Here is a 17,692-nt window from a genome sequence, read left to right as displayed (position 1 = left end):
AAGGTTCATAAGTTTTTGAAATTCAAGTTTATATCTAATATAAAAAAATTCAGTTATGGAAAAAAAAGATACAATAATATATCTCCAGAAACAAGATAGAAAATAAATGAAAATGAAAATTGCTTAATACAGTAATACTCTGTATTTCTAATTTTAGGTGATGGAATATGAGAATAGGATTAGAGCATATTCTACACCAGACAAAATCTTCCGATATTTTGCCACCTTGAAAGTAATCAATGAACCTGGTGAATCTGAAGTGTTCATGACTCCACAAGATTTTGTGCGATCCATAACACCGAATGAAAAACAACCAGAACGTAAGTGCTAAAGTGAAAATTGAGATTATGATATTAGTTTTGTTATATTCTGTTTTGTTTCTTTCTTTGTATTACCTAGCCATTGTAGTTACATGCAGTAATTATACTCATTGTGTAGGGACTGAATATCAGGCATTATTCCAGTGTTTAGGAGTACAGAGGAGGAGCCAACAATCAATGAGCCTATCCTCAACCAGAGTATTGAGTTGAGGAGATTGTACCTAGGCGTTATCTACTAGAGAAATTTAAAGACATATACTTGTTGCCACTGGGCAACAACGGGAGCACAGATGGGACAAGCTCCACACAGACCAAAAAGCCAGGAAAGGAAGAGACTGAGAAGGAAGACATTTCAAGGGATAGGAGCTTTGAAGGACCATTGCATACACCTACCTGGAAATCCAGAGTATGCTCAGGGCCAGAGATGTTTGGAAAAGACTTGAGTGGGCTTGTACCCCTTGTTGATCTTTGTGTTCCATGTGAGGAGGTAGTGAAAGTTAAAGCAGAGTTGTAGGAGGTCTAGCTAAAAATCTAAGGGGGTTCCCAGCTCAGAGCCAGTCTGTAAATGTTAGGAGATATTGGGGTATTGTTTTGTTTTGTTTTCGTTCTTTTTGTCTCCAATATTTAAGAAGTCTCTGTCATTTCACTTGCTGGCTGTGTGGATAATAGAACAGAAATTTTAATAATGGCACATGACAGAGAACACAATCTTTGCAAAAATATTTTGGAAAAAAATTACTGAACATTGATGACTGTAGTCCTTAACAAGGTATATAAATCGAACAGTGGGAAATAGGGAGAATTGGTTTTAATGACCACATTGTAATATTCAAATATCCAGATTTTTTTTTAATTTTTTTTTTTTTAAGATTTATTTATTTATTTATTTATTTGACAGAGAGAGACTACAAGTAGACAGAGAGGCAGGCAGAGAGAGAGAGGGGGAAGCAGGCTCGTCGTCGAGCAGAGAGCCCAATGTGGGACTTGATCCCAGGACCCTGAGATCATGACCTGAGCCGAAGGCAGCGGCTTAACCCACTGAGCCACCCAGGCGCCCCTCAAATATCCAGTTTTAATAGATTGTATGACATACCAATAATCAGGAATAAATGACCCATCAACAGAAAGAAAAAGAAATTAACAGAAACTATCCCTGAGGAAGCCCAAGCATTGCATTTACTAATCAAAGACTTAAAATCAACTGCCTTAAATATGCTCAAAGAACTAGATGAAACCATTGACAGAGAACTGTAGGAAATAAGGTACACAATGTGTTTAATAGACAATACCCATTAAGGAATAGAAATCATAAAAAAGGAACCAAATAAGAATTCTTGAGCTTGAAAAGTATAGTAGCTGAAATAGAAGAATTCACTGGAACCGTTCAATAGTAGATTTTGAGCAGGGAGATAGATTAATCACAGAACTTAAATTAATTGATACTGTCCAGTCAGAGGAGCAGAATTCAAAAAGAATGAATGAAAATGAACATAACCTAAGATACATAAGAGACACCATCAAGTACACCAACAGATTTTTAATGGGGGTCTAAGAAAGAGAAATTAAGACATTTCCAGATAATCAAAAGTGGAGAAAGTTTCTTGCTTGTGGTTCTTCCATACAAGAAATGCTAAATAGAGTTCTTCAGGCTGAAATGAAAGGATGCTAAACAGTAACTTGATGCCATACAAAGAAATTAAAAAATAATAAAGACCATGCGGCTCCTGGATGGCTCAGTGGGTTAAAGCCTCACCTTTGGCTTAGGTCATGATCCCAGGGTCCTGGGATCGAACCCCGCATTGGGCTCTCTGCTCAGCAAGGAGCCTGCTTCCCCCTCTCTCTCTGTCTGCTTCTCTGCCTACTTGTGATCTCTGTCTGTCAAATAAATAAAATCTTTTAAAAAATAATAATAATGATAATAATAATAATAAAGACCAGTAAAGGTAACTATGCAAGGAAATATAAAAGCCAGTATTGCTTTATTTTTTGTTTGTAACTCCCTTTGGCTTCATTTATGATTTAAAACACAAATTCATAAAATAACAATTATAAGTATATTAATGTTGAATCAAAATACATTGTTTTCAATTTAAAATGTTGGTTATAATCCCTGAGTTAACCACTAAGAAAACAACTTTGAAATACACAGAAAAGGAAATGAGGAGGAAATAGGAATGGTACACTCGAAAAAAATTAAACACAAGAGGGCAAGATTGGAGGATTCAAGGGACAAAAAATATGTAAGATATATAGAAAACAAATTACAACATGGCCAAAGCAGATCCTTTCTTATCAGCAGTCAGTTTCAAGTGAGTTAAACTCGCCAGTTAAAAAAGAGAGTGAGAGGGGAAGAAATATGATCTAACTTTTTGTCTACAGGAGACTTACTTTAGATCCAGAGACACAAGTACTTTGAAAATGAAAGTGTACAAATAGTAACCAAAAGAGAGCTGAGGTGATTTTACTAATATCAGAAAAAATAGATTTTTCTAAGAAATTGTTACACAAGACCAAGACATTATGTATGGATAAAAGGACCAGTTCATCAAGAAGATATAAGCATCATAAATACATACCAAATGACAGACCCCAAAGTATACGAAGGAAACATTGACAGAATTGAAGTGAGAAATAGTTCTTCAATAGTAGTTGGGAGATGGGTGCCTGGGTGTCTCAGTTGGTTAAGCATCCAACTCTTGCTTTTGGCTTAGGTCATGATTTCATGGGTGATGAGATGGAACCCTGCATCAGGTGTGCTCAGCAGGAAGTGTGCTTGAGGTTCTCTCCTCTCCCTCTGTGCCTCCCCCCTGCTCTCCTCTCACTCTCTCTCAAATAAATAAATCGTTTTTAACGCTAAAAATGGTTAAATTATATAATAATAATAATAGTTGGGTAACTTCAGTACTGCCATTTCAATAATGGATAGAATATTTAGACAGAAGGTTAGTGAAGAAAGAGGACTTAATGCTATAAACCAGTTAGACCAAAGATATTTTCAGAACATTCCACTCAAGAGCAGCAGAATTCATAGTCTTCTCAAGTGCAAATCAAATAGTCTCCAGAACAGACCATATTAACCATATTTTAGGTAATAAAATGAATCTTAAATTTTAGAAGATTAAAATCATACCAAGTATCTGTTCTGATTACAATGGAATGAAACTATCCATCAATAACAGAAGGATAACTAAAAAATGACAAATATGTGGAAAGTAAACCACCAATGGATTGGAGAAGAAATCACAAGAGAAGTTAGAAAATACTTTGAGATAAATGAAAGAGAAAACAGAATTTACCAAAATGTATGCAGTACTCCAAAAGCGGTGCTTAGAGGGAAACTTACAAATATAAACACCAAAATTTAAACAGAAGAAAGATCTCAAATCAGTTTCCTAAAAACTGGTGTTCAAATTAAAAAGAAAAGCAAACAAAACAAAAACCAAAGGTAGTAAAATAAGGAAATAATGAAAGTTAATGCAGCAATAAATGAAATGGAAAATAGAAAAAACGAGAGAGAATCAATAAAACAAAAAGTTCATTCTTTGAAAAGAACAGCAAAAATGAGAAACCTTTAGCTAGACCAGGAAAAAAGAAAGAGAAGCAAAATAACTAAAATCAGAAATGCAGGTAGGGATATTACTACCTACTTATAGAAATGAAAAGGATTATAAGAGAATACTATGAAGAATTTTATACCAACAAACTAGATTATACCTAGATAAATATGGATAGAGTGCTAGAAACATACAAACTATCAGAACTCTTTTTTTTTTTTTAATTTAATTTTATTTATTAGAGAGCACATGCATTCTCTCACAAGCAGGGGTGGAGGGCTTGGGGGCAGAGGGAGAGGGAGAAGCAGACTCTCTGTTCGGCAGGGAGTCCCATACACGACTCCATCCCAGGACCCCGGGATTATGACTTAATCTGAAGGCAGATGCCTAACCGACTGAGCCATCCAGGTGCCCCCAAACTACCAGAACTCTTCCAGTTCAACAAAAAGATAACTCAATTAACAAATGGGCAAAGGACATGAATAAACATTTCTCCAAATAAATATGCAAAGGGCCAGTAAGCACATGAAAACATGCTTAATTTATTAATCATGAGGGAAATAAAAATCAAAACCTTGATATAGGGGCATCTGGGTAGCTCAGTGGCTTAAAGCCTCTGCCTTCGGCTCAGGTCATGATCATGGGGTCCTGGGATCGAGCCCCGCGTCCGGCTCTCTGCTCAGCAGGGAGCCTGCTTCCTCCTTTCTCTCTGCCTGCCTCTCTGCCTACTTGTGATCTCTGTCTGTCAAATAAATAAATAAAATCTTAAAAAAACAAAAACCAGAACCTTAATATACCACCTCACACCCACCAGATTGGCTATAATCTAAAAGCAAGTGTGAATAAATACATGTAGAAATTAACTTGTTGCTGGTGAGAATGTAAAATGGTGCCAACACTGTGGAAAGCAATTTGGACAATTCTCAGAAACTTAAACGTAGAATTAACCATTTGACCCAGCACTTCCACTACTAATATACGCCAGAATGAATTGAAAACAGGGCTCAGATGAGTACTTATATATGAATATACACAACAACATTGTTAAATACCCCAATTGTTGCTTAATAGCTGAATGCATAAACAGATTATAGTATATACATACAATGGAGTATTTTTCAGTGTGGATGAACCTTAACAACATCCTGCTAAGTGAAACAAGCTAAACACAAAATGCCACATACCATATGATTTTATTTACATGAAATATCTAATATAGGTAAATCCATAGAGATAGAAGGTGGGTTGTTAGTTGCCAGCCCCTGGGTTGGAGGAATGAGAAGTGATTGCTAAATTGCTGTGGGGATTTCTTTTTTGGAGCGGTGAAAATGTTTGGGAACTAGATAGAGGGGTAGTTACACAACACCGTGATATATTAAATGTCACTGAACCACACACTTTGAAATGGGTATTTTATTTTAATTGAATTTCACCTCAGTTTTTAAAGGGGGAAAAAAGTGCATGTGCAGTCAGTCATCATTTGCAGATTTCATGTTTGCAAGTTGGCACACTCGCTCAGATGTGCTCATAACCCCACGATCAGTACCTGCACAGCTTTTGTTGTCATCTGCAGATACATGCAGAACAGCAAAAATTTGAGTCACCCCTTACATATGTTGGCCTGCTGAAGTCAAGCAAGCTAAAGCTCTGCCTTTTTGTTTCAGCTTTCATTCTCTCTTTTTTTTTTTAAGATTTTGTTTATTTGCGAGAGAGAGAATGAGAGAGAGAGAGCATGAGAAGGGGGAGGGTCAGAGGGAGAAGCAGACTCCCCGCTGAGCAGGGAACCCAATTCAGGACTCGATCCTGGGACTCTAGGATCATGACCTGAGCGGAAGGCAGTCGCTTAACCAACTGAGCCACCCAGGTGCCCCTCAGCTTTCATTATTCAAACATGTGTCCTTGGAGGGAGGGCAGGAGAGAAAAGAGAGAGAGAATAAAATGTCTTTAAACAGAAACACACGTAAAACAAGGTTTTCTATATATTGATCGGGTAACAAAAAAAAAAAAAATGTTGTGACCAGATTCTCAAGGAACCTTACTCTGTATTTCCCCTAGGAGAAATTGGTCAGTATTTAGCAATTCGGTTTTTGTGGCTATTTTATAGAATATAAGTACCACAATTAGCAAGAAATGATGATATGATGTCTTGACTGGCTTTAAAACAATCTGGAGTGTGGAGAAGAAGTAAGAAGATTATAAATGAAATAGGGCTGGCAATGTGTTGACAATTGTTGAAGCTAAGTGATGAGTATATATAGGTTGATTATATTATTTTGTGTATTTTTATATTTGAAAGTTTCCATAACAAAAAAATGAAAGCATGCAGATTTCTCACACCTTTGAGGGGTGATAGTTCTACCTAGAGTTTTCATTTGTCCTAAAAATGTGTTACTGTTAATAAATATGAAAGAAACATTATAAACTCCCTGGTTAGAAAAATGTCATAAACTCTTTCTGGTTCCCCAACCTCATACTGCTATTTCACATGTTTGTATTTTTTTTTAAGATTTTATTTATTTATTTGACAGAGGGAGACACAGAGATAGAGGGAACACAAGCATGGGGAGTGGGAGAGGGAGAAGCAGGTTTCCCACTGAGCAGGGAGCCTGATGTGGGGCCTCCATCTCAGGATGCTGAGATCATGATCTGAGCTGAAGGCAGCTGCCTAACGACTGAGCCACCCCGGCGCCCTCACATGTTTGTAATTTTTTTTTAAGGTTTTATTTATTTATTTGTCAGAGAGAGAGAGCACAAGTGGGCAAAGTGGCAGGTAGAGGCAGAGAGAGAAGCAGGCTCCCCACTGAGCAAGGAGCCCAATGCGGGGCTCCATCCCAGGATGCTGGGATCATGACCTGAGCCGAAGGCAGCCGCTTAACCAACTGAGCCACCCAGGCATCCCCACGTTTGTAATTTGACCATATAATTTACTCAGGCTGAGTGAAGCCCTTTCCCTCTCAAATACATGACGATTATTACTCATTTTTCAGAATCCAACTTAAAGACTCAAATGCCACTCCTTATGATGCTTTCCTTAAACATATCCTCTAAAAGAGTAGTTTCGTTTTTAGATCCTACTCCTGTACCAAATACGTTTCAGAGCATCTCTGCTGCTGTAGCACGTGATCTCTGCAGGGGCCCAACCGACTGTGCTGCCATCTGCACACTATGGAGGTACGATGGAGTTTACTCTTTGTTGAGATGTCGTGGATAAATACTCGCTTTTCCACTGTCTTGGGTGGTCAGTTCTGTGACACACACTACATGGTTTCTCAGATGAGCCAAGGAGAAGTGAGCCCTAGTTTTCTAGAGCAGTAATCAGCTCAGTAACACACCCTTGAATTGGCTTTCCCTCCTTTCTTGTTTGCCTTTTCTTGATCCTCTTGCCCTGGTTCCCTACTTTTTAGGAAACCCAATCTAGACATCATTTATTTGTGGAAAAAATACAAGTTATTTATATTCTAAAATTTCCCACATTTTGGATTTTATGGATTGTCTCCCTATGGTATTATTTAATATGTTCTTCCATACTTTGCATTTCATCCATGTAGAACATCATAGAAAGCAACTGAAAGAGACTATACCAAATGTATTCTCTAAATGCTGAAGTTATAAGGAATTATTTTATTCTTTTTTATATGTTCCTTTATTTTGTAATAGACTGCATACACATTTATTCAACAAGTTGATCAACAAGTCGATTGATTGACCTCTGCTGTCAGACACTATTCTACGTGGAAGGGGTACAGTAATGAATAAAATAGACAAAAATCCCTGCTTTTACAGAGTACATGGTCTTTTATAATCAGAAAGAAGGTATATAAAGCTTCTACTAATTGCTTTGAGTTTTAAATTAAGAACCTTTTAAATTAGTTTTAGCTCCTTGTTTTGTGAGATATGGAAAAAGATTAAAGGTTTCTGTTTAAGATGGAGAAAAAAGGATTGTAAAATATTTTCCTGGTTTTTATGATAGTGTAAAATGTTTTTGTAACTGTCAAATTATTTCTGAGTCTAATTTATATTAGTAATTTTAAATAAGAATGTGACAGTGAAAATGAAGCAATATTCTAGGCATGTCACTAAAGATCATTTGGTCATTTGAGGAAGCTTTTTTTTCCCTCTAGAAATCATATATTTTAATCACTTCTACACATTTTGATATTTCACTTTGTAATCTTTTGGTTTTTAATTATTAAAAAAATTGTTACATGAACAGAATAGTTACTAAATGTTTAATATGTCATGCACATTTCTGGTTTTCATAAAAAGCCAGATTAATGAATAATTGCTTTTCTTTTAAGATGATGATCATGAGGGAAAATTATAATATATTAAAATGAGATTCATTTGGAAAGTTTGGCTTCATTTTTGTTTGCTCATGACCAAGAATTTCCACAAATGTTAATGCAGCAGAAGTAAAATGTATATTATTCCTATATGGGTTGAAATAAAGAAAAGAATAAGGCTTTTTTTTATAGTTTGGATTTCTATCATCAGATGGCTGGACTCTAGCCAGTAGTTCATATTTCAACTTTGTTGTGTCATGTCTTTCACACATACCATATCCCAGGATACCTAACAGATCTAAATTTATAAGTTTTAGTTTTAGAACAGTTTAAAAATAATCAAAAAGCATACAAAGTTCTAAAAGTAAGCAGTTTTTTCCCCAAAGATTTTATTTTAGAGAGAGATTGCAGGCAAGTGGTGGAGAGGGGGGCAAAGGAGGAGAGAGAATCTTTAAGCAGACTCACCACTGAGCAGGGAGCCTGACATAGGGCTTAATCCCAGGACCCCAAGATCGTGACCTGAGCTGAAATCAAGGGTCAGGCGCTCAACAGACTGAGCCACCCAGGTACCCCTACGCAGTTTTTAAATGAGTGGAGAGCTAGGGGTGCCCAAGTGTCTCAGTCAGTTAAGCGTCTGCCTTCAGCTCTGGTTATGATCCCTGGGTCCTGGGATCAAGCCATGCAACGGGCTTCCTGCTCCTTGGGGAACCTGCTTCTCCCTCTCCCTCTGCCTGCTTCTCCTTCTGCTTATGGTCTCTGTCTGTCAAAGAAATAAAATCTTTTTTTTTTTTTTCAAGATTTTATTTATTTATTTATTGGAGAGAGAGAGGGAGAGTGCATAAGCAGGGGGAGCGGCAGGCCAGGAAGAGGGAGAAGCTGGCTCCCGACACTGAGCAGGAAGCCTGATGTAGGGCTCGATCCTGGGACCCTGAGATCATGACCTGAGCAGAAGGCAGATTCTTAACTGACTGAGCCACCCAGGTGCCCCAAATAAATAAAATCTTTAAGAGAAAAAAAAAAGTGGAGAGCTAATGAATTTCAGTAAAAAGCTGATTAAGAATATTTCTGCATTGAATACCAAGAAAATTTAGAGTAGCGAAGTCGGAAATATATATTAATTGGGGGGGAAAGTATAGTATATACTTGAATATGTCTTGTCTCCCTTTCTGGGCAATCTTCATGTCAGCACCATCCCTAAGTATGGTGAGTAAGGCAGTTGGCTTCAGGCTCTGGGCTTTGCCTGACTTTTGCTACCATAGTAACCAGTATTACATAGCCAGCCACCCGGTGATTGGAAGAAGCAGCAGCAAAGGGAGAATTTCTTAAGAACTATATAGACAAATTTGAGCTTTAGTCAAAGCAGAGAGGATCCCTCATTCCTTTCTACTGTATCCCACTGGCTGACTGTATTTATATTGACCTGATTTTGTCTCTGGAACATGAAAAGAGTGTAAAAAGGTAAACATAGATCATACTGTGATTTACTTGTCCTGGACTTCATATTCCCTCTGGGATGACCCTTCATGCATTTCATAATCTTACCTTTACTTTGAGACCACATAATTTTATACTTGATCCTATACAGTGGGTTCTGATTCAAGATGGTGACGTAGGAGGATTCTGAACCTCCTCCCACAGACACAACAAATCTGTAGCTACATACAAAACAACTTCCTTTGAAAGAAACCCAAAAACTAGAAGAGCGACTCCTACACATTGGGCAAATGAGAAGAAAACCCACATTGAAATAGGTAGGCGAGGCTGAGGCACATTCTTGCCATAAACCCCATCCCTGGCACAGCAACCAGTAGTTGGGAGGGAATTCACAGCCCTGAGCTTCTGCTGGAGGAGTGAGGGCACTGAACCCCACAGCTGGCACCCCGGTTTTTAAGACTTGCACCTGAGAGATGAGCCTCCTGAACTTCTAGCTTTAAAGCCGGGAGGCCTTATGTCTACAGCATACAAAGGGCCCACATAGAGGCAGCTGCCTGAAAAACACCCAGTCTTTTTGTGAAAGAGGCCTATGTTACTTAAAGCTTCAGCTGGAGGGAGCAAGCATATAATTTAATACACTTCTAGGTACCTGCTGAAACACTTTCCAAAGACAGAGGCTGCTAGGCTCCATCTTTGCACTTTCCCTCTGCTTTGCTCCACGTGGCCAGTGTCTCCCAGAAAGGAGCTTGTGTTCATGTCCAGTGTACTGATTGTGTCACTGCCACCCAGGACTTGATTGCCTGCCTCTGGTGGCCAGCAGGGCTTGCATTTGTAGGTTCCATAGGACTGTATCAGACGGAGAAACAATTCTTAACTGGGGCACAGTGCAAAGACAACAGACTGAAACACATCCCCAGTCTTTCTGTGAAAGAGGCCTGTTAGCTTATTTTGAAGCTTTGGCCTGTGGGGCTGACTTCTGGTTTCATGCACATCCAAAGGACTGCTGAAATACTCTCCAAAGACCTTGGAAGCCAGTGGGAGCCATCTTTGTACTCTACCTCTGCCTCACTCCTGATCACCAGGATCTTCTGGAAAGGGAACTACGCAGATGTCTGGAGCTCTGGTTTGTGTCAGTGCCCCCAGGACACACCCCTTGGTCTGGCTGTTAGGGCTTATGTTTGCAGTTGCCATACTATAACAAATGGAAAAAGAGTTCTTATTTGGCTACTCCCCCAGGGCATGGTGCAGCAACCTGAGACTGAAAAATACCTTGAGTTTCTCTGTGATACAGGCTTATTGGCTTATCTTTATAGCTGTGGCCCAAGAACAGGCTTCTAATTAAACACACATATAGGGACCAGCTATAAACCTCTCCAGAGACAGGGAGAATGATGGGTATTATCTTCATCCTCTCCCTGCCTTGCCCCAGGTGGTAGGTTTCTGAGAAAGGAGCTTGTGTACATATTTGGCTTCCCAGCTGTTGTGGCTTCCACCCAGAGAGTACATTTTTGAATAATTTGGCTCTGGTAGCAGTAAGGTTGTGTTTACAGATTCAGTGGAAAGTAAGAAACAAACAAAAATCAATTCTTAGCTGGCTGTCATTCAGGGCTCAGTGCAGAAGCAGCAACCAGAAACACCCATCTCCTACTCTTCCCCTGAAAGGGGCATATTTGCGTTCTTTGAAAACTGCTACCTGGGGCACCTGGGTGGCTCAGTCGGTTAAGTGTCCAACTCTTGGTTTCAGCTCAGATCATGATCTCATGGGTTGTGGAATCAAGTCCGGGTTGGGCTCAATGCCAGGCGTGGAGCCTATTTGGGATTCTCCCTCTCCCTCTTTTTCTGCCCTCCCACAACCCCTCCCTCCCAAAATCTGCTGCTTGAGAGTCTGACTGCCAATTAGTCTGAATCTAGGTGCTGAGATTCTCCTCTTTGAGATAGTGAGAGGTCTTGGCATATCCTCTAAGAGTAAAGTAGACTGATTAGACAATCGAAGGTTTGAGAGACATCCAAGAACTAGGGCAGGGTTGAACAGTGAAGTTCAATTTCTACATGAGGTTATTCCTTCAGGATCGAGAGAAGTGGCTGTTTTGTTCAGTGTATAAAAACCCAACATAGAGAGTCAAGGAAAATGGAGAAATAGAGGAACATATTTCAAAGGATAAAAGATAAAACCTCAGAAAAAGACCTTAATGAAATGGAGATGAGTAGTTTACTTGATAAAGAGTTCAAAATAACAAAAATGCCTACCAAGCTCAACAGAATAATGTGTGAATAAAGTAAGAATTTCAACAAAGGGAGAAAATATAAGAAAGTATCAAAAAGAAGTCACAGAGCTGTAGAATGCAATAACTGTAGTGAAAAATACAGTAAAGGGGTTCAGCAGCAGGGTAGCTGCAGCAAAAGAAAGGATCAGTGAACCTGAAGACAGGGTAGTGGAACCTAATCAGTTGGTGTAACAAAGGAGAAAATAATAAGAAAGAATGAAGATAGCTTAAGGAACTTATGGAACAACATCAGTGGACCAACATCCACATTATAGGAGGCCTAGAAAGAGAAAAAAGAAAGGGGCAAAAATCTTATTTGAACAGTAATGTCTGAAAATTTCCCTGAGCTGGGGAAGGAAACAGGCATCTAGATCCAGGAGCTCAGTTCTAAATAAGAAGATCCAAATCCAAGGAGACCCACACCAAGACACATTATAATTAAGTGTCAAAGTCAAAGGCAAGGAGAAAATCTTAAAAGCATCAAGAGAAAAACAACCTGTTATGTATAAGGGAACCTCCATAAGACTATAAGCAGACTTTTCAGCAGAAACTTTGCAAGTTGGAAGAAAATGACACCATTACGGAAAATCCTTAAAGCAGAAAATTGCTAACCAAGAATACTCTACCCAACAAATCTGCCCATAACTGATGGAGAAATAAAGAGTTTTCAAGACAAGCAAACATTAACAAAGTTTGAGTTAGCTGGAGTAGCTTAAGAAATGTTAAAGGGAGTTCTTTAAGCTGAAACAAACGAACACTAATTAGGAACAGCAAAACATAGGGAAGTACAGACAATAAACGTATTTATGAAGCATTTTTGGGCTACTGTTTTCTCCCTAACAAGGCAAGTCACTTCAGTTGGAGAACCTTGTCTTCTACTTTTACTTTTGGTTCTTTGCAGTGCTGCTGAGTGTAGAGCAGGTGTTGGTCAGCTGCAGTGAGCTGCCTGTTTCGTATGGCCTGTGAGCTGAGAAAGGTTTTTACTTTTTAAATTCATTTTAAAAAGAAGAGTATTTTGTGACACCTGAAAATTATATAAAACCCAAATTTTGGTGTCCATAAGAGTTTTATTGGAGTACATCTGAACTCATTGATTAGGTATTCTTTTTTTTTTTTTTAAGATTTTATTTATTTATTTGACAGAGAGAGAGATCACAAGTAGGCAGAGCAGCAGGCAGAGGGAGAGGGGGAAGCAGGCTCCCCGCTGAGCAGAGAGCCCGATGCAGGACTCAATCCCAGGACCCCAAGATCACGATGGGAGCCAAAGGCAGAGGCTTTAACCCACTGAGCCACCCAGGTCCCCTGATTAGGTATTCTTTGTGACAGCTTTCATGCAATAGCAGAGTTAAATAGTTACAGCAGAGACTATGTGTGGCCCACAAAGCCTAAGATATTTTCTATTGGACCTTATATGGAAAAAAAATTATGACCCCTTCCAAAATAATAAGACACATATGTATTGTTTTCTTCTTTGTTTCTGACACAGAGCTCCTAAAGCCCTTATAGTTAGGATGCCGGGAGCTACCCAGAATCTGTCTTCTCATATGGATGGCCGAGTTGTAAGAAGTCAAGCCAACCTAAAAAGTCCGTGCCGTAAGGTGGCTCAGTCAGTTAAGTGTCTGCCTTTGGCTCAGGTCATGATCTTGGTGTCCTGGGATTGAGCCCCATGTCCAGCTCTGCTTGCTCAGTGGGGAGTCTGCTTCTCCCTCTCTGTCTGCCTCTCCTCCCTTCCATCCCCATTTGTGTGCTCTCTCTTTCTCAAATAAATGGATTTTTTAAAGTCCATTCTTTTTTTTATTTATTTACAGCATAACAGTGTAAGTCCATTCTTTTTTTAAGTCCATTCCACTTCCCTCCCCTTACCTTATCTTTCCTTTCCTCTTTATATTCGATAGAATATTAAAAAATGAGATAGAACCAATTTATTTTTTTTATTAACAGTGATTATATTCATCCCCCAGCATTGACTTTGGGCTTAGCCATGTGATTTCCTCTGACCAATGATATGCATTATGTTTAATCAAAATCTTTAAGAGTCAGTTTGTGGTTTGCTGTGTTCTCGTTTACCTCCTCCATGTTCTACATAGAGGCTATTATTAGCCTGGATCCCAGATTCAGTATTCTGTGAAGTAAAGCTGCACCCCATGAGTGATAGATATGTTGCATAAACAATATATAAGCCTTCCTTTTTGTAAGCCACTGAGATTTTAAGATTATTACCGCAACAAAACCTAGCTTATTCTGGCTGCTACATTTCCCCTGTTTTTTAATATGTTAAATATATATTTATATGTGCATGTTTGTATATTTGTTGATCCAGGTAGCTGTTGTTCTCCTATTTTCACTGATGTATAATTGTTTTTATCATTTGCATAAATATGTTAGTATTTATCCATGTTCATGTAGATGGAACTTGTTTGCAATTTTATTAGTCATCTATTGCTATGTAACAGTTACCACATAAAGGGCATAAGCCCGTATCTAGTTTATGCATCTGCAGGTCATGTGAGGTATACTCTGTTGACCTCAGCTGGCCTTGCTCGGTAGATAGGCTCAGGTTTGGCTAATGCAGGCAAGGGTAGTTCTGCTTCATGGTTTTGTCAGGAGATTTGTCAAGCTGCTCTGTTATGTTTCTCAACTTTTTTTAGACCTCTGCGCTACCCAGAATGTATTCTTCTTATATTAAAGGGAGAGGTACAGGAAAGCAAGCCAACCTCAGAAGTCCATTCTGAGGATCTGTGATGTCATAATGCTAATATTCTGTTGGCCAACACAAGTCATGTGGCTGAACCCAAATTCAAGGGGTTTTCCATGGTGGTCAAGGAAAAGAAAGTGTATATTTGAAAACTATAATATGCCAGTGTTTTTACTATCATATACTGTACTGCAGTAAACCTTCTTCCATTGTTGCCCTGGTGCATATTTACAAGAAGTTATTTTCAACATATATCTAGAAGTAGGCTTGCTGGCCTGTGGACCATTCCTCTTCGGATTTGCTAAACATTGCCAGCCTGGTTTCCAGAATAGATATAAGAATTTAACATATTCTCCAAAAATGTTTGTGCTTTCTCTTCTGCATTCCTGTTAACACTTGGTATTGTCAGACTTAATTTTTTAGCAAACAATCATGATTGGAATGAATTATTGTATCTTTGTGGCTTTACTTTGCATTTCACTAGCAATTAATGAGGCATATCATCTCTGAATGTTTATTGGCTACTCCTATTGCCATTTCTACAAATTCTCTTGTCTGCTCACTTCTCTGTTTGGTTTTTTTTATTTGTTTGTTTTTTGTTTTTTTGGGTGGGAGGAATTAACAAAAGTCCTTTATGGATTCTCTGTTGAAAGCTTCATATATATATTGCAGATACCTTTTCCTAGTCGATGGCCTATCTTTTTATTTTATGTGAATTTTCAGTATACAGAAATGGCCAATATTTTCAGTTGTAGCCATCACTTCCTTGATGGTTTGTACTCTCTCTTTTTAACTACTTTATTGAGATGTAATTAACATAGAATATATAGCACATATTTAAAGTGTCTGATGAGTTTTGACATACTAGTCACATGTGTTTACTAGTGAAGCCATCCATCATCAGCACAATCAATAAAATGAACATACTCGTCACCCCCAAAAGTTTCTTCACACCCATTTGTAATTCTTCCTTTCTGTTTTTTTCCTATCTCCTAGGTCCCAGGCAACCAGTGATATGCTTAGTATCTTCTGTTTCCTACTGATTATCTGTCTACTCTCTCTGACAGTTATTGAGGGAAGGGTGTTGATCAACTTTAATTGTGGGTTTGTCTAACATCCTTTTAGTCCTATCAGTTTTTGCCTCAAATATTTTGAAACTGTTCAGGTTTTCTATTTCTTCCTGGTTCAGTTGTGGTAGTTTATATGTCTCTAGGAATGCATCCATTTCTTCCAGATTGTCCAATTTGTTGGCGTAGAGTTGCTCATAGTATATATACACAATGGAATACTATGCAGCCATCAAAAGAAATGAAATCTTGCCATTTGCGACGACGTGGATGGAACTAGAGCGTATCATGCTTAGTGAAATAAGTCAATCGGAGAAAGACAACTATCATATGATCTCCCTGATATGAGGACATGGAGAAGCAACATGGGGGGGTAGGGGGATAGGAGAAGAATAAATGAAACAAGATGGGATTGGGAGGGAGACAAACCATAAATGACTCTTAATCTCACAAAACAAACTGGGGGTTGCTGGGGGGAGGTGGGATTGGGAGAGGGGGAGCGGGCTATGGACATTGGGGAGGGGAGGCGAACCATAAGAGACTATGGACTCTGGAAAACAACCTGAGGGTTTTGAAGGGTCAGGGGTGGGAGGTTGGGGGAACAGGTGGTGGGTGATGGGGAGGGCACGTTTTGCATGGAGCACTGGGTGTTGTGCAAAAAGAATGAATACTGTTACGCTGAAAAAATTAATAAAAAGGGAAAAAAAATAAATTAAAAATTAAAAAAAAATATTTTGAAACTCCTAGTAGGTGCATATATGTTCAAAATGTATTGTTCTGTCTTCCTCATGAATTGACCCTCTTATCATTATGTAACTGACGTTTATGCTAATATTTTTTTGCTGTGAAGTCTACCTAGTCTCATATTTATGTAGCCCTCTATTTTTTTTTAAGATTTTTATTTATTTATTTGACAGAGATCACAAGTAGACAGAGAGGCAGGCGGGGCTGGGCAGCAGGCTCTCTGCTGTGCAGAGATCCCAATGTAGGGCTTGATCCCAGGACCCTGGGACGCTTTAACCCACTGAGCCACCCAGGTGCCCCAACACTCTTTATTTTGATTCATTTTTCATGTTATATCTTTTTCTATCCTATCATCTTATTTATTTTGTTGGTTTGTATGTTTGTTTGTTTTGGGTGGGGAGGGCCAGAGGGAGAGATTGATTGATTGATTGATTGTTTGATTTAGGGTGGAGAGAGAGAGAGAAGCTTAAGCAGGCTCCATACCCAATGCAAGCCCAACACAGGGTTCAGTCTCATAACCCTGAGATCCTGACTTGAGCTGAAAATCAAGAGTTGGATGCTTAACTGATTGAGCCACTCGGGCATCCCTTCATCCTATTACTTTTAATCTATCTAAATAAATATAGCAGTATCTTTAAAATGGGTTTCTGTAGACAACATAAAATTGGATCTTATTTTTTAATCCAATATGATAGTTTCTACCTTTTAATGTGTTTAGAGGATTTATATTAAATGTAATTTTTGATATGCTTGAATTTAGGTCTAACATTTTATTATTTGTTTTCTCTTTTGTTATGATCTTTTACCCCTTGCCATCTTTTCAGATTATTCAAAGACTTTTTAATGGTTTTTACTTTTTGGTTTTTGACTATGTTTCTCTGTATATCTTAAATTTAGTGGTTGCTATAGAGATTATAACATAATATTATATTCTATATATTATACTTAATTAACTTTTCACAGTTTACTTAGAATTTATATTTTACAGCTTCAAGTAGAATATAGATGTCTTACCCTTATATAGTTTCTTCCCCAATTTATGGTATAATGTCATATGTATAACAACTACATACATTGAAAATGCCACCAGACATTGTTTTCATTTCACGTTGCATTTCAACTGTCATACATAAAGAGCTTAAGAGGAGAAAATAGTCTGTTATGTGTATCTAAATGTTAACTGTTTCTGTTATTCTTTCTTTATTTCTTAAATTCCAAATTTCCCTATGGTTTTATTTCCATCCCCCCCTTGAAGGATAGAGTGTGTCTTAGAGCAGGTCTACTGGTGGTAAATTCTCGGTTTACCTTCACAGGAGAACCTTTATATTTTG

The 17,692-nt window shown here is 38.4% G+C and overlaps 1 protein-coding gene across 4 annotated transcripts in view; it reads left to right on the top strand.

The window, feature by feature from the left end:
* The window catches only part of MICU1 (mitochondrial calcium uptake 1), a 230,453-nt gene that overhangs the window by 71,602 nt on the left and 141,159 nt on the right, over positions 1 to 17,692 (top strand). For all 4 annotated transcript variants that reach the window (XM_046026571.1, XM_046026570.1, XM_046026569.1 and 1 more), the window contains exon 4: positions 158 to 320. In XM_046026571.1, coding sequence (XP_045882527.1) covers positions 158 to 320 — 163 coding nt within the window. The remainder of the gene's footprint in view (positions 1 to 157; positions 321 to 17,692) is intronic.

Source organism: Meles meles, chromosome 13 (assembly GCF_922984935.1).
Source record: "Meles meles chromosome 13, mMelMel3.1 paternal haplotype, whole genome shotgun sequence".
Classification (NCBI taxonomy): Eukaryota; Metazoa; Chordata; class Mammalia; order Carnivora; family Mustelidae; genus Meles; species Meles meles.
This window is presented reverse-complemented; position numbering and strand designations above follow the sequence as displayed.